Genomic DNA, 18,845 nt, shown 5'->3' with positions numbered 1-18,845 from the left:
AGGGCATAGCACCTTCCCCTTTCAGGTACATACCCACCCATGCCTCTTCCCAGTTTCTGCTTCTTTGCTTGAAGAAGGGCTTGCAGTGCTTACGTCCAGATAGGTTAAATACCTTTGCTATGTAGTTCACCAGCTGGGACAAAATGCAGACATAAATCATAATCCATATTTTGTTATCCCTTTTTGAAATGCATCGTACCTAAATACAACATGTCTCGCCTAGCTTGTCTCCGGGTCAAATAAAATAAAATATATACTCGAAGAAAGGAAAGCAACAGTTTTAACTCCCAGCCGAATAAATGTGCAACCCGCGATGCCCAACCCGTAAACACCAGCACAAGAAAGCAGGAATAGATACGGAATCGTATGTCCGGAAAAATAGAACAGAATAAGGAAGAAAAGAGAAGATATAAAAATGAATAAAAAAGAAAAATGAAAACCAATTTTGAGATCCGCAGGGGGTATGAACGAGATAAAATAAATAGATCAAGCACAGTCGATCGGGTCGCCTGAGTTAAATGCATGGTAAGAACTATCACAGTCAGTATACAACATCAGATAAACAAGTGGAGAAGATGAACCTACATTCATCACAATCAACATAGGGATATCAAACACATCCCGCTTAACTGTCCAGCAGTATGCACATTCAACTTTCCCATCCTTGAATCCCAACTGATTCATTCCCGCTTCACCAGCAATGCCTCCCTTCCGCAGATGATTATTCCACCGCTGGTTATCATCTGACTGCGCCTGCTCCATGTCCTCTTTCGTCTTGTACTTGAGGAGTTTGCATGTCGTCATGACACTTCCACGAGAATCACCAAAGGCCAACCTGGCGAAATCATCGTAGAACTCGACCACGCTATCATCGTCGAGAAGTTCAGCGAGGAAGACGGGCTGTGAGGGACGGCTGGGGCCGCCGGTTTCTCGTGGCGGGTAACTGCTGCCGCGTGATGAGGGACCGGATGGTGGGTTTGATGATGAGCCGCCGGTGTTGACGTTGAGGTTTGGTTCTTTGCCCAGTAGTACGTCTTTTTTCCACCCAGTTAGGATACTGAATTCCTTGCCCACGGCTGCGACCTCTCCTGTCCGTCGACAAACGATAGTCGGTGTTCCGCAGGCGTTGATGAAATCCTCGTATTCGAAAAGTGTCCGCTGGAAGCATCGCTCCATGAAAATCAGATCATCGCGGTTCAAGGTCTTGGTGGTGGCGATAAAGGACGGGCGGATCGAGGCCAGCGATTTGGCGATTTGTAGTGTTTTTTGCGGCGAGAATCGCCGTTGAATGAACGCTGTGAGACTGTGGAATCCATTCGTGTAGGAATACGGCTCCTTGACGCTTTCGTAGATGGATGACGGATTCCGCTGCCGCCGCTTGACTCCTCCCATATGCAAGCTCTGCTGCTTCAGACTCGGTGTCGAGATCGTGGGCCGTTGTAGGCCGTTTGATTTGCCGATTGCGAGGTTCTTGTTGATGTTATTATTATTACTATTATCGTCGAGGTTGGTCGGTCCATGCGGACTCGCGGTTGCACTTGGGCTGGCGAAATTAGGACCACTTTCGATCGCAAATGCATGCGGTGCATCCGGTTTGCCCAAGTGACCGGGAACGTAAACCCCGCCCACATTCACTGCGCCTGGAGCCTGACCACCAGACCAGTCATTAAGCAGCGGATCGCCAAACATAAACGGTTGCTGCTGACTCCCCGGGCTTTCCCCAAACCCTGCACCTCCGGTAATAGGCGTGGTCGAGAACTGAGCCGAACCGCTTCGCCCCATGGATCCTCGTTGTGTTGCTGAATCGCTAGGCGAGTCGCCGGCTCCGGTAGCCATGTGTCCTAACATGCTGAATTCCAAAGCACCATAGCGATTTTCGAAGTTCATACTGGAAAGGTCAAAGTTGAAAAGAGCCGGATCGCTAGGGTCGAAGAAGGGTCCTCCAACGGGGTTTTGGCCCTGGTTGGTGTTCGTCACAGACACGGCTGGATTCGTCTGCGGTTGGCTAGCGGAGGATAACGTGGGATTTTGACCAACGGGACTGGTCTTCAGGCTGAAGGTTGGCGACACTGGCGACTGTGTCGCGAATGGGTTCTGATTCATTGTATTCTCCTGGTAGACATTGTAGGAATTGGACTGAGGATTGGGATAGAAATTGGGACCGGACGGCTGGGACGGAGGCGCGTTGACCCCATTGGCAGTGGTTGCACCGTTTCTGGATATAGACAAGCTGTTGGTTCGCATCGGAGGCGGGTTGTAAAAATTCCCACCGACACCAGGCATTAACGCTCCCTCGGGCGCATCGTGAAGGTATTTGGCTTTCTTGCGCACGCCGTCGTGACATTGATCTTGGAGGCCTCGTTTGATACATCGTTGACACGGTCTCTCGTCACCTAAGAACACTGATTAGTTTCATCTCCTTTAGACGCGCAACTGTAGACTCGGTAGTCAAGTGAGACACGGGGGAAGAAAGACAATGACGCACCGCAAGTCAAATGCGCACGCTGACAGGCAAAACAAGCCCGTCTCGCCTTCTTCCTGCGCGGCCTCGATGGGTCCTTGGCGTTGGACGACGGCTTCTGACCATTCTCCGCGGGTCCGGCGCCGTCTCCATTGGTGGGATTATGCGTTGATCGATGGTGTTCAGCATCTTCGACATCCTCACTTCCGTTGCGATCCCCCGAGGGAGCAGGCGAACGATCCTTTGCGTCGGAATTCATATCGACATGAATCTCTGGAGTCTAGAGTAGGTGCGATCGATCGGGAATCGTTCCGCAGTTTTTTTTTGGGCAGGTAAGGGGCGGGCAAAAAAGGAAATATCTCACGTTTCGCTATAAAAGAAAAAGCGCGTGTTGTCTGGGATGCGTGAGTAGAGTAGCACTTGCCACTGGATTTCGGACTGTATTGTCAAAGGCAGTTCTCTGCCTGTCGCACTCCCAGCGCGATCGTTCAGCGTTCAGATTCTTCCTGGAAACTTGCTTTTGAGGGATTTAACGACGCCCGTTTGGCCGAGGTAGATGAAGCATCCGGTCGCAAAGGCAGCGGAAGTCCAGAGAGATCCAGCACAACCACACGAACCGACACCACCCACAACACTTGTCTTTTGCTTGTGGGTAAACCAAATCCGTATAGAAAATGCCGGTGGGTGAGGCTCTGCGACTCAGTTGCGACACGACCAGTTAACGGCGATGTGGAGGGGTGGAAGAGTCTATTCGAGCAGGAGACCGTGATTCTCCCCAGCGGAAAAAGCAATAAGCGAGGATAATAGGAAAATTTTGCATATGACGTTTTATGCAATTGCAGGGTATTCAGGGAGTCGAGGTGGTCTACTCCATATAGTCTTCAAGAGGTAGTTCAAACGGTAAGGCACGATATGTCAGAATTCGCAAACACGGACGATCGATCGAAAACGGTTCCTGTCGGGACTGCGGGGAGGGGAGTGATATAATAGAGAATAGCCGAGAGTACGTAAATGATATGATTCACGTATAAAGGGAAACAATACTCTCGTAGAGAATAAGAGAGAGAAAGGAAAAGATGAAGAAAGGAAGGATTCAGACTGATTGAGATTATGACTGTGGGCTCGATATTATTAGGACTGGCAAGGGCCCAGGCTCTGTACAAAATCGCGCGCTAATTAAACTGCAATACAGAGTACATAATATTACTACTACCAAACCCAACTGCATGTGGAGTTTTGCCTTTCTTTACAAATGCCCATGCCACGTGAGAGCAGGGCTTCTTGGTGCATGGATATTGTTAGATAATTGCCTGGTCATATTAACTAGTCCCGATTCTTAAACGAGAGCTTGGCATCCTTCACAGCTCGCGATTTCCCAGCCAAGTACTGATTATGGCTGCTTCTTTCTAAGCATCTCCTGGTGATGTTCATTCAGTTGATGAATCATCATGTGACCCTCACAAGTCTTGCCGACAATCATGTGAACAATTGGTTATCTATACAGTCATGGTGTGTCCTGCCAAATCATCAACCTGAAGGATGGAATTGCCGTCAACAATCAAACGAAGAGTTTGAGATCATACATGACTGAGGTCATGAATGAGGAGGAGAGGAGCGGAGTGTTGCTAGGATATTCCCTCATGCGCCCTTATGACTACCCCATACGTCTGCATCGCGGTATATACTACCGTTCTTACCACGTCTGAAACCCCATACTCCGCTCATTCTCGCCATGTTCCCCGGGATCCTTATAGTTCCTTGGCATCAAGGACCTTGCGGCCCAAAGACTTGGTTCAATCGCGTGGTTGACAGACGAGATTTCTTCCCATCTCAAACAACATGCTGCGCCAGATATTTTTGGCGCTGATATGTGCAGCATGGATAGAATTTGCCATTCGTTTCTCTCCCCAGATTGAGGTGGGCTCACCATCCATAGAATGTTCTCTCAGTATTAACGGCATGTAGCAAATCACCCATGAAATTGTTGCGCACACTACTACCTTTTTCCGCGACCCAGTGCCATTTGCTCTTCATTATGAAGGAGAACATGCCCGTCTGCTCCAGAGTATCCAGCGATCTGGTGGAAAATGGGACTCGTCCCACCCTCGACACCGCTTGTTAACCGCGCTGCATGGATATGCAAGATACAAGGACAGCAACTTGGCGGAAGTGGATCGATGGAGGAATCTTTATAAACGCGTTCCTAAGCGCCAGAGATTAGTAGGCTATTTACCTGTGCTGGTACTAGCAGATCTGGCTGACTGGCTTACTTAGTTGCTCGAATCGACCACCCACTACACGCGTAAACTCAACATAATCGATCATCTCCTGGATACAAACGACAATCTTGCCAGCGCCATTGTTGATTATGGCCTACAGTTCTATAATATTAGTCGATCTGAGCTGGACGAGTTCATTAAAGAAAATGAAGCCCAGCACCGGTCCGCTGATCGGACTAGCGTCTCTCAGGGAATTAAGCATTTCGTGCGCGACTGGGCAGATGAGGGTCATGAAGAGCGACAGGAAACCTTCGAATGCATCCTGAAATCGCTTGCACAGATGCCGCGAACAAGCAGTAGACCTCTACGAGTGCTTTTTCCCGGAGCGGGTTTGGGACGACTGGCGCACGAGGTTGACAAGCTTGGGGGTGAGTACCTGTCTAATATCTTGAAGAAAGGTCACAAATCGCTCAGCAAGGCATCCAGACTTCGAAGTCATAATGAACGAGTGGTCGATGTACATGAACCTGGCATACCGATATTTATCCAGTCTGTCCGATCCCGACAGCGTAGCGTTCCACCCGTACATCGACTGGTTGTCTCACCACGCCCTGACGGCTGATCTCCAGCGCTCCGTTACATTCCCAGACCAAGTGATTGACCGATCCTCTGTCTTACTCATAGAGGGAGACTTCACCACAGCTTTTGCCAAGCACACCGGCCAATACGATATAATTGTGACCTTATTCTTCATCGATACCGCGCGGAACCTAATTTCATACCTCGAGACTATCCACCGGTTACTCCGTCCTGGTGGGCGTTGGATTAATCTCGGTCCGTTGTTGTATGGTACTTCGCCATTTGTGCAGTTATCGCTGGATGAGATCGTGGCGTTAAGTGCGCGGATTGGGTTTGAGTTCCAAGAGACAGACGCTATGTTTGGGAATATTACAATACCTGGCATGCCGGTGCGAGGGTTTGAGGTGGCATATGGTCGAAATGGCCGGGGGTTGAATAAGAATGCATACCAGGCGCAGTATTGGGAGGCTGTTAAGCGCTGAAACAGGACTGGGTTAATGGAGTACTGTACTTTGCTTTGCGTATAAGAGTCCAAGAAAAATCGGTTCTTAGAGAGTCGTCTGAATTCAACTTGCTTGGTTAGGAATATGGTCGTAAAATGAACCTCATGTAACTGAGCACAGAATGTCAACACACAGAGCCGGTCAATCTTAATCTCTCAATGCGATGGGCCCTCAATTCAAGGCCTTTCCAAGACTTTTTGAGAACCTTGGGGGTACCAAGACTTTCCGCTGTGCTTGGCATCAGAAATGCTTGCCCTCACCGGGAAATTGATCGTGCTGTTTGTCGGATTGGTCCCGACAATGCAGGTATAAAATCTCGCGCTGACCCTGTGCTCTAGTCTCTGATTTCTAAACCATCGGCCATTCTTGTAGGTCACAATATATACAGTGCTTGAAACATCTACCAAGATGAGATATTCTACCCCTCTCCTTTCAATCCTGGCGCTGGTGTCTTCCACCGTCCTAGCTCAGGACCCGGGTCCGTCGCCCACTGCTTCAGTCGGCTGCGAACCGCACGGAGACCATTGGTTTGTTCCCATTATTGTGCCATGCATTGCACGGCACCACGAGCACGTCTAACAACGCCCCTTTCATACAGGCATTGCGACGGCCCAGCCTCAACCGCCATCTCCTCTGTTACGGAAACCTCGTCCACGATGCCTAGCCCTACCAAGTCGACTGGTTGCGAGCCGCATGGCGACCATTGGCACTGCGATGGACCGGCCGAGACGGGTTCTACTGCTGCGTCTACCTCTTCCATAATGCCTAGCCCTACTGAGTCGGTTGGTTGTGAGCCGCATGGCGACCACTGGCACTGCGACGGACCGGCCGAGACGGGCAGTGCTGGAGGTGAAGAGGGCAGTGCTGGTGCAATGGGGGTGCATGCTTCTCTGCTGGTTGGGTTGTCGGTTATTGCTGCTGCTTTGAACGTTTAGCTGGGGGCACGCCCTGGAGACGTGCTATTGCTGTGCTTGATCTGTGCCTCTAGGTGCCTGTACTGCTATGTACTATGCATAAATGTCATGTACTTGCGTGCGAAGTTACTGATATGTATGTGCACTCTGAATGTAAACCTATAAACAATCAACATACTACGTAGTATGCCAAATCAGGAAAGAAAAGAATGCAACCAATCAGAGTAAGGCATGTTGCAGAGCTCCTGCTTCTCCCGAGAACCCAGACGTTCCGTATTCCCCCGAGTCAAGTCGCCTTCTCTGAGCAGTGCCTCGGCAATGACTAACTCATACATCCAACCTGGCGTTCACCATTATGACGAACGGTCTGGCTGAAAGTCGGTCAGGAGCTTTTTCATGTGTACGAGGCTCCAGGAAGATCCTGTATACACAGAGTATAATTACTGTCATGTTCACCCTCCACTCAATGTGCCTCCATAATACTCAACTCGCCCCTCAATCTCCTCCATCCTCTCAGTCATCCACCTAGCCGCCTCTCTACTCTCTCCCATATACCTCAAACACTCCCTCCAGAACCACCTCTGCACCTTGCCCTGATAAAGAGGCGCCTTTCAGGTACAATCACCCTCATCCCTCCGCTAAAGTACTCATGAATAACACCCTCACCATACTTACTTCATTCAGCCATAGCCCCGACATAGCAATTTAATCGTTCCGGATGCATTTCCTCCACGGCTCACGCTCGAGTGCATCCCGGAACTCGTAGATGGTGATGTATGTAATATTCACGAGCTCGTGGCCTAGTACACGGGTTATGAAGGAGGTGAGGTTTATCCATTCAGTAGTCTGGGTTGGCGTTGGGATTCTGTGGTCAAACGTTGGTTCTAAATTGCTGAGTAGGAGTTGTTATTGAATTGATGATATGGTAGGCAGGTTCACTTACGGTACCGAACTCCTGCAACTCGGTATCTAGCATTTCTAGGGTCGTCTGTGTCCGATCATTATTTTATCCATAACCATTAGCATAAAACCAGTACCCGGATAAGAAGAAACATACTGTAGCAACCACCATCACCAACCGTCCCATCGACAGATGAGATTACGGGATCTGCCACACCAACGCCATAAACATGCCCCAAGTATTCGCATGATAGGCACTGACATGTTCTTTCCTGGTGCCATCATCAGGTCTTATTTCCGGGTGCTGCTGGTCAATCGCTTCTGCCATGGAGTGGCGGTGCTACCGGGTTGGAGGTATTCATTGAGAATCTCGAAGCGTGTTCTTTCCGAGTATAGAATGGGATCTGGGTTTGAAAGTTTGGGGATGTGGAGAGACAGGATTGTGGAAGTGGGATGTTGAAGGCAGTAGAATGAGGGTTGTTTTCTGGATGGATATGTGGAGTACACATAGTAGCCTTGACCTGGCGAGGCTGTGTCAGCCTTGTGGCTGTACCTAAAAGACAAGTCATGGTTGCTATGACTTAGACAATTAAGCTGAATAGATCGGCTATAATATTATAAACAATGGCTTGTAAAGGCCAGTCAGGCAATATCAAACAACTTTAATTCTTATTATGTTTGTCGTAAATGCGCGGGCAAGTATAAGTTGATGTATGTACACAAGTTTTATGAGCAATAGACTCGAGGATATCGATCCAAGTATTATGCACCCAGTACCACTCCGTACATGTGGTGTCAACTGTACAGATCACCGTGTAGCGAATCGGCTCTTCTTCCGAATGCGAGCGCCATATCGGAAAAATAAGAAGCTATCATCGTCAGCCAAGCTATACTTGTACAACCATTGCATGTATATGTGTCTGTGCAGACGGTCTACGGGTTTATCCGTAAACCAGGCCTGCACGTTGTGGAAAGCAATGCATGTACACGTAGAATGTATGCAAGGGATGGAAGATCGTCACATGATATAAAAGGCCAACTTACGGAAACGGAGTCATAAGAAGCGTCAAAAACGCCAGCAAAGACGTCGCCCAGTGATAATTTAGGTTGTTATACACTGCATTCCAGTTAGCAATGGCGGTCAATTTGACCATAAACACGACACCGCATCAACAGGTCATAAGCAGAGGTACTTACTCTGTGTCCCGAATAGAGGAAACACTCCGGCAAAAGTCGACCGAGTAAATCCGTTCGCTGCCAGCGCACTCGCGGCATAGGTTGGATATGCGTCGACCAGGAACGTGAAGACGCCCGAGTACACAAGGATGGTTCCCGCTCCGAAGAACGCACTGCCGATAATTGGGACAATCCAGTGAACAGAAGGATAGATTGTCCATGCGAACATGAACAAGCCAATGGTGACAAGAGGACCACCAGCAATCGCTATATAGGATGAGAATACGAAATTAAATCAAATGATTGGATAAAGGGACATACCTGGAGGAAGCCGCCACTCAGGTTGGAAATCATCCACCTTTTTAACAGCATTCTCATGATGCTTTTCTAAACGAGCATAAAGCCGACGCCAAAGCGGATCCGACAGAATGGCAAACACCATTCCCACAAAAAGACCAAGGAAACAGAGTCCACGCTGCCATAACGAAAAGCCATACACGTTGCCAAAAACCAACTGGAACGCTCCAAAGAATAGGTACAAGATACCTAGCAGGATGCCGGAGAAGATGCAGAGATTCAGGCACATAGGCTCAAGGACGAGGAGAAGAATAGGCCGGTAGCAGGATCGCAGGACTGTCTGTGCTACTGAACGCTTCAATTTCTCGATGGGAGCATGCCATCGGTCGTCTCCGGTTTCTTTGCGGAGTTTCTGGGCCTTGCGTCTTAGGAGCCTGTTGGATTTATAGGTCAGTTCATCTGTGCCTTTAATACAAGGGCTGGATACATACACAGGATGGTAAGTCTCCGGGACAAATACGATGATGGAAATCAGCATGAAACCTGACCAGATCAAAAGGACATAGAAAGTCCAGCGCCTATCATACTTTAGTCACTAATCGTCTCTCAGTAAAACCTGGGAATACAAACCATGTCGTATATTCATTGATGAATCCTCCAACCCTGAATGGCTCGTCAGTATCGCGCACTATAGATGCGACGCGGGAGAGACCTACAAAGGGCCAACCTCAGGACCAATAAACGGCGAACTGGTGTAAACCATCATGGGAGCACTGAGTTCGTGACGATTGAATAGATCACCAACGGTACCACCGGCGACACTGAGAAATGCACTACCGGCGATACCATTGAAGAAACGACAGATTATCATGGTTTGAATGTTCTGCGCCACTGCACAAGGGATCACCCAGATCAGGAAGAAAGTGAAGGAAATGATATAGATATATCTTCGGCCATAGAACTGATCAAGTCAGCATGCGTTGACATCTTGATGGGCGTAACAAAACAGACCTCCGACAAAGGGCCCAAGAAAAGAGGCCCAACCGCTATTCATCGTCAGCATTTGCTCGTTACCAACCCCATTCAAAAAACATACCAAGACCCCAGATAAAGAAAGACAATCCCAGCGTCACCACGATATGCGACGAGTCGAACTCTTGCATAATCTGATCATAAGTCACAGTGTACATCGACGACGTACAAGTCCTAGACATATCAGCAAACCGCAACCACAACAAACTCAGAAAAACCGAAACTCACACGCAAAGCGACCCCAGCGAACAAATAATCACAATCAACCACCGTCTCCCCGTGTTCATATTCCTTGGATTCATCGGATCATTCTCATCCCAGCCCACCACAAACTCCGGCACCTCTCCACCCCCAGTAACCCCAGCTTCCTCATCGATTTTCTCCCCAGACTGCTCATCACCCGTATGCACGCTATACCCATCATTCAGCGACCAACTGCGCTCAATAGACCTACTGGCCTGCAGACGGTTCTCGTCGCTGCTTTTGATGGGCGCAAACGTGGTACCCTCGTCTTCGCCGTCGCCGTCCTTTTCATTTTCCTTTTCCGTGAATGAGGATTCTTTCGTCGCGTTGATGGTCGTGTCTTCGCTTGAATCTTTTTCCCGTTCTGGAATTGGAGTGTCGCTGCTGCTGTCTTGGCGCCGTTGCGGGTGCGAGCTTGGGGAAAGTGTATCCGTATCGGGTTCGGGATTTGTTTCCCTGTTGTCGTGATTGTTGGTACTATTGCGCTCAGGCGTAGAGGAGGACTCTTTAGTCCCCTGTATGCTTGTCATGCTTGCGATGAGTCCAGGATTATGGTATATGAATCGCAGCGAGAGGGTATTTATGGTCAGGAAAGAGAAAAGGGCCCCAAAAAGGAAGACGTGGAGAGAGAAGCTTTAATTAATCATCGTCTCTCCAACGGTCCCAAATTGGAGTCGGAATTCGCACCGGAAAGGTATGACCGAGGCAGGCTGTCAAACAGATAAGAGTGAAATCTAGGAGAAAAAAAAGGAGAAAAAGAAAAGGATAGAAACAAACGTGATCGTTTCTTTTCTTCACGGCAGAATTATCCGCATTCTGACTCTACAAGGATTACCACACTGGGCATTAATATTAAATTCACTGAACAACCCAAAAAAGGCTCGGGGTTAACAGGGTTATTGACTGCTGATCGGCGATTTTCTAGATTCTGACCCGGGAAGGCGCATCGGCTGACTGTTTACCCGTAGTACTGTGTATATCACATGGATATCAATTAATTCATTCGATACTACTGCTAATATTCCTAAAGTATTCGCCAGAAGACATTCCATCCTCATTCAAAAGAAAGCCCAAATCCGTCTTTTCATCCCTGAAGCAGAACCTGAACACCGTCAAAATGGGAAGAGAAGAAAAGCAGTAAACAATATCATGTCCAAAAGCGTCCACCCAAAATGAACGCATACATCACTGTACACAAGGATTTGCACCAAAACTCCGTAATATAAAGTTAAAAAGAATTCCAAGTAAGAAGGTAGAAAACGGAAGAAAAGAACAAGCTTAAGCAGTAACCTCAGCAGGCTGCGCAGCCTCGCTGTTGGTACCCTCCTCGGCCCAAGAGCCCCAAAGTGCGCGCTTGCCACGGATCTTGAGAGGCCCGCCAATGGCCTCAGTACCCTGGTCAACCTTGATCGCGTCCTTGGTCGCCAACACCAGAGTTTCGAAGAACATCTTAGTCGCATCGGCCTTGGTGGTCTTGTTCTCGGGGCAAAGATCCTGGAACTCCACGGCCTTCTTCTGCTCACTTGTCGAATCGCCCAGTTGATCCCGGAGAATGTGAACGGCGTGCTTGGTGCCAAGGGAGATCGGGCCACTGTCTACCGCGGGAACAACGGTGTCGTCAAGGTCCTCCAGTTGCTGGTTCATGCCCTCGTCGTCGCTCATGTGAAGCTCGGGGCCTTGCTCATCTCCAGGGAAATCGATCTCCGACCGCTGAAGAGTCGTGTCAAGGTCAACACCTTCGTCCGCTGGAACAATGGCATCTTCTTCACCCAGATCCAACTGAGGAGCAGTAGCAGCCTCCACATCCACATCCGAGATGCCACTGTCACGCTTCCGCTTCAAATCGCCAGACTTCTTGACAGCATCCAATGACAGCAAATCACGGAGCTCTGGTGCCCAGCCGCGTCCACGACCGCCTCCAAGCACATTGGAGACAAAGTCACCGTTCTTTCGCATGTTCATCAGGGTGAGCAAAACGGGGTCGCGAGGCAGGAACGATGTCGGTTTCAGGATTCCAGACCGGTTGGTCTGCTGCTCCTTGATCTGGCTATTCTGGAAATCGGTGACGGAGTCAAGATCCATGACCTTGCGACGCTTGGAGCGCTGGTTCTGCTGAACGGTCAAGTCATCCTCTTCCTGCTCGCCCTGGATCTCGGTCTCGTCCTGGTTGAATTCGGCATCTTGCCGACGCAATTCATCCTCCGAAACCTCCGAAAGAGGGCTAAGCGATTCGCGCTGGCGTTCCTCTTGGTTCTCGAGGGCAACATCGTCATGGTGGTCGTCACCGAGGTCCATCGCATCATCTTGGAGATTTAGAGTGCTGTCCTGCGGGCCTTCGTCTCCCAAATCCATCTTGTCCAACGGAGCATCATCCTCACCAAGGTCCAAAGGCAGGTCGACATCATCGTTGAACTTTCCGGCGTCGCTAATCATATCCTCTTCGAACGGACGAGGGGCGGGCGCATCTCGGCCAACTTCCATACTAAAGTCGTGTCCCAAGGATGTCTCTTCCTCTCCCAAATCCAAGTCGACCAGGGTGTGGTCTTCCAATCGCGCGGGCTCCTGGGAAACTGAACGGCGGAAGCTGCTATCGGGGAGGAGCTGGCTGCCAAAATCCAAAGCGCCTGGTCGCTTGCCCTCAGGCTCCAAGTTTAGGGGTTGAGGTAAGAGCAAAGAAGAGTCCAGATTCATAAACAAGTCGGATTCCGTCAACACATCGGGCAAGGTGATACCGCCGGGAGCGACAACCGCAGCAGTGGTCAAATCGTTGTTGTTGGTCAAGCGGAAGGCCTACAAGAAATGATCAGTCATGGTTTCTTGAAATACAAAATAAAGATATGTATCCAATCATACCATCTTAATCTTCATCAGGGCTTCGTTGCAGTCGTCCAGGAGGTAGCGCGCCTTTCGACTGTAGATACGAACCACACCCAGCAATAATTGACCACTCAATCGCAAAGCCATGGGCGCTTGGCCCGGGTCAACAATGGCATTGACACTGCTCTCGATATCCGACTGCAAGATGTGTGTTTTGGACAGTTTGCGTTCCAGGTTGGCGGACAGCCAAACCCGGGCCAGCGGCCCTGTCTTGGACAGGAGAGTCTCGGAATAGAACATGGCGTCTCGGGTCGTATCAAAGAAAGAGGGGTTAAATAAGAAAAAGAATCGCAGAGCTACTACGTCCAAAAGAGGAACCCAACCAATGTGGGGGTTAATTGTTGGTGTGGACGAAAGGCCCTAGCAACCAGCAACGGATGACGCGCCGTTGTCACAGAAAACAAAAAGCCCCCTCCGTCGGGAGATTTGTGTGTGAGGGCGGTGTGTCCAACCAAAAGCGACACTGTCAGACAAAAGGGTATAAAATGGGATGAGAAAAACAAGATAAATGGGACCAAAAAACCCGTTAAAGGAGGGGGAAGAAGAGTTAAACCTAAGGGTTCATCTGCTGCAAAAGGAAAAGAGGAGGAGCGAAAGAAAGGACGATGAACGGACGGCAGGCGGCGCGTCTAACGCTAGGCGGCAAGCGGGTTGAGACGCGTGTGATTGGTTGAATTTTGGAAAAAGATGTGGCTGGGGTCACGTGTAAGTGTTCCTTAGTAATTAGTTACTAGTCCCAATGAGGACCGGATGGAACAACTTGTTCCGTTGAAACTAACCATATCGGGAAAAGCATCATCATCGACCGGCCTCGTCAGCGTCTCTCATGCTGTACAGATGCCTAATGAGTCGCTCTTTTGCACCGCATTCGAACGGTTTTGATCTATTACATACAGCCTGCATTGCATATTCTCCAATTCGTTGACGTGGTCGTGCCAGGATTACTCGGGATTCCATGACACCCTCGATTTAATTGCACCGGTTCGATTCTCCCTCTTCGGAGTTCGCGTTTGAGAGAACGTGGCACCTCGCCCTACGAATCGACCCTCTTCCCCGACGATTTCGCTTATAATATCTTTGCTTTTCCTCTCGACCAAGACGGGATGCTAAGCACTGTTTTTCCGAATTAGATAATTTTTTGTTTTCTTTGTCAAAGCATGAGAAATGTCAAGGTCCGCGACGCCTGCACTACCTTTGCATAATGCACCAATTTCCGAATCGAGACCCCCGTCTACAACACCGTTACGTCCCAATGCTCCCTCGTCGGTGAGTGCCTATATGCGGCTTGTTTGCGACTCATTACATACTGACCGGAGCTTGTTACTATCCGATAGACATCCACGTCGACATATTCGCTATTAGACCCGCAAGAAACGGCGGAACGATTACAGACATCCTTCGTCTACGGACTGTCCCCCGCAGAGGCAGAGATACGGTTAGCACGAGATGGGCCAAACGAGCTGCCTCACGAGGAGCCAGAGCCCTTGTGGCTTCGGTTTCTGAAGCAATTCAGGGAGACGCTAATCCTACTGCTCCTGGGATCGGCAGCGATCTCCTTTTTCATGGGCAACTACGATGACGCAGTCAGTATCACTCTCGCAGTAACTATCGTCGTTACAGTCGGTTTCGTTCAAGAGTACCGATCGGAGAAATCGTTGGAAGCATTGAGCCGTCTCGTCCCTCACTACGCACATCTCATTCGAAATGTCCCATCGGCCGATAGCACTACGATCAACAATGCTGGCGCTATGCCGGGCGGGGCAGAGATGGAACTACAGGAGGTCAGAACAAAGAGTCCGAGTTCGGTTTCCGCTGCAGTCAAGGCGGCTAGTACTGTTCCTGCCACCGAGCTGGTTCCCGGTGATTTGGTACTGTTCTCGACCGGTGATCGAATTCCTGCGGATATCCGTATCACTGCGGCGACAGACCTATCGATCGACGAGTCCAACTTGACAGGGGAGAATGAACCCGTGGCAAAATACTTCGATGCACTGCGAAAGGGAAAGGAGAGCCTTGTTGTTGGATCGCCGAAGATTGTTACCCCTCCTCGATCGCCATTCTACGATGCACCTGCCAGCGGGGCAGTCGGGGCGGATATTCGTCTGAACGAGCAACACAACATCGCATTCATGGGTACGCTGGTGCGGTCAGGCTACGGACAGGGAATAGTCATCGCGACCGGTGCTAAGACGGAATTTGGCAGTATCTCGGCCTCTCTGCAGGAGATTGAAAGCCCTCGGACCCCGCTACAGCTATCGATGGACCGACTTGGACAGGAATTGAGCTATATGTCTTTCGGTGTTATTGGTCTGATTGTGGTGATCGGGCTGCTACAGGGCAGAAAGCTACTTGAGATGTTCACCATCGGTGTCTCGCTTGCTGTGGCAGCAATCCCGGAAGGTCTGCCGATTATTGTGACTGTCACGTTGGCACTGGGTGTGCTACGTATGGCCAAACGAGGGGCCATCATGCGCAGACTGCCTAGCGTGGAAACCTTGGGGTCTGTCAACGTCGTTTGCAGTGATAAGACCGGTACCTTGACCATGAACCATATGACTGTGACCAAGATATGGCATTTTGACTGTGACGAGGCCTTTGAAGTTCACAGGGACGGTACTGCATTGGATCTAGGCCCGGCTGCTCGAACCATCTTGCGAACTGGAAACATTGCCAACAACGCCAGACTGTCACGTATCCATGCCAACTCGCCTGCGAGTGCATCCTCTGCCGCAGTGCTCTCGTCTACCGTCGACAGCTCCTCTGGTGCGGTTAAGAGTCGATGGGTTGGACAACCCACGGATGTCGCGATTTTGGACTTGCTGGATAACTTGGGAGAGGATGACGTGCGTGAGCGGATCAGCACGCGTGTTTCGGAAACTCCCTTTAGCTCTGAGCGCAAGTGGATGGGTGTCATCATCGGTGGCACATCGAGTGATGCGGAATTTGCTTATATCAAGGGAGCGTTGGAACAAGTCCTCCGACGGTGCGACACTTACATGACAAAGGAGGGCCGCGAGGTCATCCTGGACGAGCCACGGCGCAAGACGATTCGACAGGCAGCGGAGCAGATGGCAGGCGAGGGACTACGTGTTCTTGCCTTTGCAAGCGGTGCGGTCCGAGAGCTGCCTCGATACCGACGAAGCACACCTGTTTCTTCTCCGCATGTGGGCTCCAACGAGGACGATGATCGATACAGTGGCCTGGTTTTTACTGGGTTGGTTGGGATGAACGATCCTCCACGCAAGGACGTGCACAAGTCCATTCGACGGCTGATGTCTGGCGGTGTACGGGTTATTATGATCACAGGCGATGCCGAGGCCACGGCCGTTGCGATCGCCAAGAAAATCGGCATGCCGGTCAGCGACAACCCGGTATCACGGACCGTGCTTGGTGGTGATGAGGTGGACCGCATGAGCACACAGGAACTTTCGCAAGCTATATCATCGACCTCGATCTTCGCGCGAACCAGCCCCGATCACAAGATGAAGATTGTGCGTGCGCTGCAAGCTCGGGGAGATGTGGTAGCGATGACTGGGGATGGTGTGAATGATGCACCGGCTCTGAAGAAGGCGGATATTGGTATCTCGATGGGCAAGCTGGGCACGGACGTTGCCAAGGAGGCGGCGGATATGATCTTGACGGACGATGATTTCTCAACGATCCTGCGGGCTATTGAGCAGGGCAAAGGAATTTTCTATAATATCCAGAACTTCATCACGTTCCAGCTGAGCACGAGTGTGGCTGCGTTGAGTTTGGTTCTGTTGAGTACGACGTTGGGCTTCAAGAATCCGCTTAATGCCATGCAGATTCTGTGGATCAGTAAGTCCATTCTATCCCATCAATCATGCGAATCATGAGCTAACTAGACAGACATCCTCATGGATGGACCTCCAGCCCAATCTCTAGGCGTCGAACCCGTCGACCCATCCGTCATGGGCCGCCCTCCACGCCCCAAACAAGCCCGTGTCCTCACCAAACCCCTAATCCAACGCGTCCTCACGCAAGCCTCCATGATCATGCTGGGCACACTAGCAATCTACATCTACGAAATGGGCGACGCCGATACCCTGGGCAAACGCGTGGTAACCGCCCACGACACCACCATGACTTTCACCTGCTTCGTCCTCTTCGACATGTTCAACGCACTCACGTGCCGCAGCGAGGGCAAGTCGGTGCTCCGCGGCGAACTATCACTTTTCGGAAACAAGATGTTCAATTACGCGGTTATGGGCTCGCTTGCGGGGCAGGCGTGTGTGATCTATCTGCCCATGTTGCAGAGTATTTTCCAGACGGAGGCTCTGGGACTGGGGCATTTGGTGAAGTTGGTGATTATCTCGAGCAGTGTGTTTTGGGTGGACGAGGGGAGGAAACATATGAATGCGATGAAGAAGAGGAGGGCTGTGGGGGTGGGATATAGTGCGAATGTTTGATGTTGCCTGGGGTCGTTGTATAGAGATCTATTGCTTGGTTAATGATTGATACCATTATTTGTTTATGTGCCTGTATATGTTGAGCAATGCAAGAAAAGATAAAATGGACGAGCATGAAATTGATTCTGTAACAAATACAGGGACAAAAAAGAAAAGCAAAAAAGAATGACCGACGCAGGGGTCGAACCTGCAATCTCTTGATTCGTAGTCAAGCGCCTTACCATTGGGCCAGCCGGCCGATTATGTCTGCCTGCTGCAGGCAGTGCTATATAAGCTATTTCCATGCTGCCTCTTTTAAGTACGACCAACCACCAGGGATGCTGGTATCCCTATGTCTGTGAGACATAAGCTGACCTGCAATGTAGTTCTACGCATTATTCTCCGAGGCTTAGTCGCTTGCTCTTGCTTTTATTGCTTGATTCCTGCTTTACATATCAAAATGAGCCGCGTATGCTGTAGCACCAACAAATATATATCAAGCTGACTGTACTCCCGGGTAATATCAAACACACCACATACCCAACCGAACTAGTAAACATAAACACAACCCGGAATGCGGCTGAAACTGAACATGACTGACCGAAACGAGGAGTCCTGTAGGAATTGAGCCAGAGGTATTTATCAGCGAATCTAGACAGGCGATACCAGTCGATCACCGCGACTACCTTTGAGTGAATAAATGGGCGAATCAACTGACAGGGAGTTGTCTAGGAGTACAGAGCATGTAAATCATCGGCAATCGACACTCAAATAGCGTGGATGATGGAGTACGTATGTACAAGGACTCCTGGAGACTGGAGCCAATATGGGGATGGATCCTTGCATGTTTATTGAGGGATTTGTATCCTGGCTGGCATCGTGCGGAGTGCTTGTACATACTTGCATGTACACTGGTATGTAATTGAATGTGTCATATCAGACTCGTATTCGAAGATGAGATTCTTGGCTACCTTAAATGGACACCTACAGAGTACAGACAATCATGATCGACTGCACGAGACCCTGTGACAAGAGACTCCGTTCCCAAGCTGATAAACTCTGGAGTCCCCAGATTCCATGACGAAATCAGGTTATTAGTGATCCCGACCAATGAGCTTATCGGGATCGTTATCAGAATGGTACCGGGTTTGATTGGGCGATAAGGCCCGATGGAATGGTAGACACACTGACATACATAACAGGGTACAGTAGATTTGTACAGTGCCGAATCCACT

General features: G+C 49.9%; 6 protein-coding genes and 1 non-coding gene across 7 annotated transcripts; 3 read left to right on the top strand and 4 right to left on the bottom strand.

Moving 5' to 3' along the window:
* Positions 1 to 514: 514 nt before the first annotated feature.
* On the bottom strand, positions 515 to 2,720 carry ERT1 (Zn(II)2Cys6 transcription factor domain-containing protein; the record flags this gene model as incomplete). The annotated part of the gene is made up of 3 exons (XM_043283643.1): positions 515 to 532; positions 586 to 2,393; positions 2,486 to 2,720. The coding sequence occupies 3 exons, from the start codon at positions 2,718 to 2,720 to the stop codon at positions 515 to 517; spliced, it is 2,061 nt and encodes a 686-aa protein (XP_043140901.1).
* A 1,580-nt stretch (positions 2,721 to 4,300) lies between these two features.
* On the top strand, positions 4,301 to 5,741 carry ACHE_80287A (uncharacterized protein; the record flags this gene model as incomplete). The annotated part of the gene is made up of 4 exons (XM_043283641.1): positions 4,301 to 4,378; positions 4,427 to 4,681; positions 4,736 to 5,108; positions 5,167 to 5,741. 4 exons carry the CDS (start codon positions 4,301 to 4,303, stop codon positions 5,739 to 5,741), a joined length of 1,281 nt encoding a protein of 426 aa, XP_043140900.1.
* A 429-nt stretch (positions 5,742 to 6,170) lies between these two features.
* On the top strand, positions 6,171 to 6,697 carry ACHE_80286A (uncharacterized protein; the record flags this gene model as incomplete). Its single annotated transcript, XM_043283640.1, has 2 exons — positions 6,171 to 6,289; positions 6,361 to 6,697. 2 exons carry the CDS (start codon positions 6,171 to 6,173, stop codon positions 6,695 to 6,697), a joined length of 456 nt encoding a protein of 151 aa, XP_043140899.1.
* A 1,687-nt stretch (positions 6,698 to 8,384) lies between these two features.
* On the bottom strand, positions 8,385 to 10,854 carry ACHE_80285S (MFS transporter; the record flags this gene model as incomplete). The annotated part of the gene is made up of 10 exons (XM_043283639.1): positions 8,385 to 8,445; positions 8,621 to 8,693; positions 8,774 to 9,019; positions 9,074 to 9,483; positions 9,541 to 9,627; positions 9,680 to 9,712; positions 9,766 to 10,010; positions 10,061 to 10,095; positions 10,146 to 10,255; positions 10,310 to 10,854. 10 exons carry the CDS (start codon positions 10,852 to 10,854, stop codon positions 8,385 to 8,387), a joined length of 1,845 nt encoding a protein of 614 aa, XP_043140898.1.
* A 748-nt stretch (positions 10,855 to 11,602) lies between these two features.
* Positions 11,603 to 13,441, bottom strand: MCD1 (kleisin alpha; the record flags this gene model as incomplete). Its single annotated transcript, XM_043283638.1, has 2 exons — positions 11,603 to 13,114; positions 13,178 to 13,441. The coding sequence occupies 2 exons, from the start codon at positions 13,439 to 13,441 to the stop codon at positions 11,603 to 11,605; spliced, it is 1,776 nt and encodes a 591-aa protein (XP_043140897.1).
* Positions 13,442 to 14,365: 924 nt separating this feature from the next.
* Positions 14,366 to 17,631, top strand: pmr1 (Ca(2+)/Mn(2+)-transporting P-type ATPase PMR1; the record flags this gene model as incomplete). The annotated part of the gene is made up of 3 exons (XM_043283637.1): positions 14,366 to 14,467; positions 14,536 to 17,020; positions 17,072 to 17,631. 3 exons carry the CDS (start codon positions 14,366 to 14,368, stop codon positions 17,629 to 17,631), a joined length of 3,147 nt encoding a protein of 1,048 aa, XP_043140896.1.
* A 166-nt stretch (positions 17,632 to 17,797) lies between these two features.
* ACHE_t80007S lies at positions 17,798 to 17,869 on the bottom strand. Its single transcript has one exon. It is a non-coding gene; the product is annotated as a tRNA-Arg (tRNA).
* Between the last annotated feature and the right edge of the window lie 976 nt (positions 17,870 to 18,845).

This window comes from Aspergillus chevalieri, chromosome 8 (genome assembly GCF_016861735.1).
Source record: "Aspergillus chevalieri M1 DNA, chromosome 8, nearly complete sequence".
Taxonomy (NCBI): Eukaryota; Fungi; Ascomycota; class Eurotiomycetes; order Eurotiales; family Aspergillaceae; genus Aspergillus; species Aspergillus chevalieri.
Note: the sequence above shows the minus strand (reverse complement) of the source record. Positions and strands in the feature narration are given on the sequence as shown.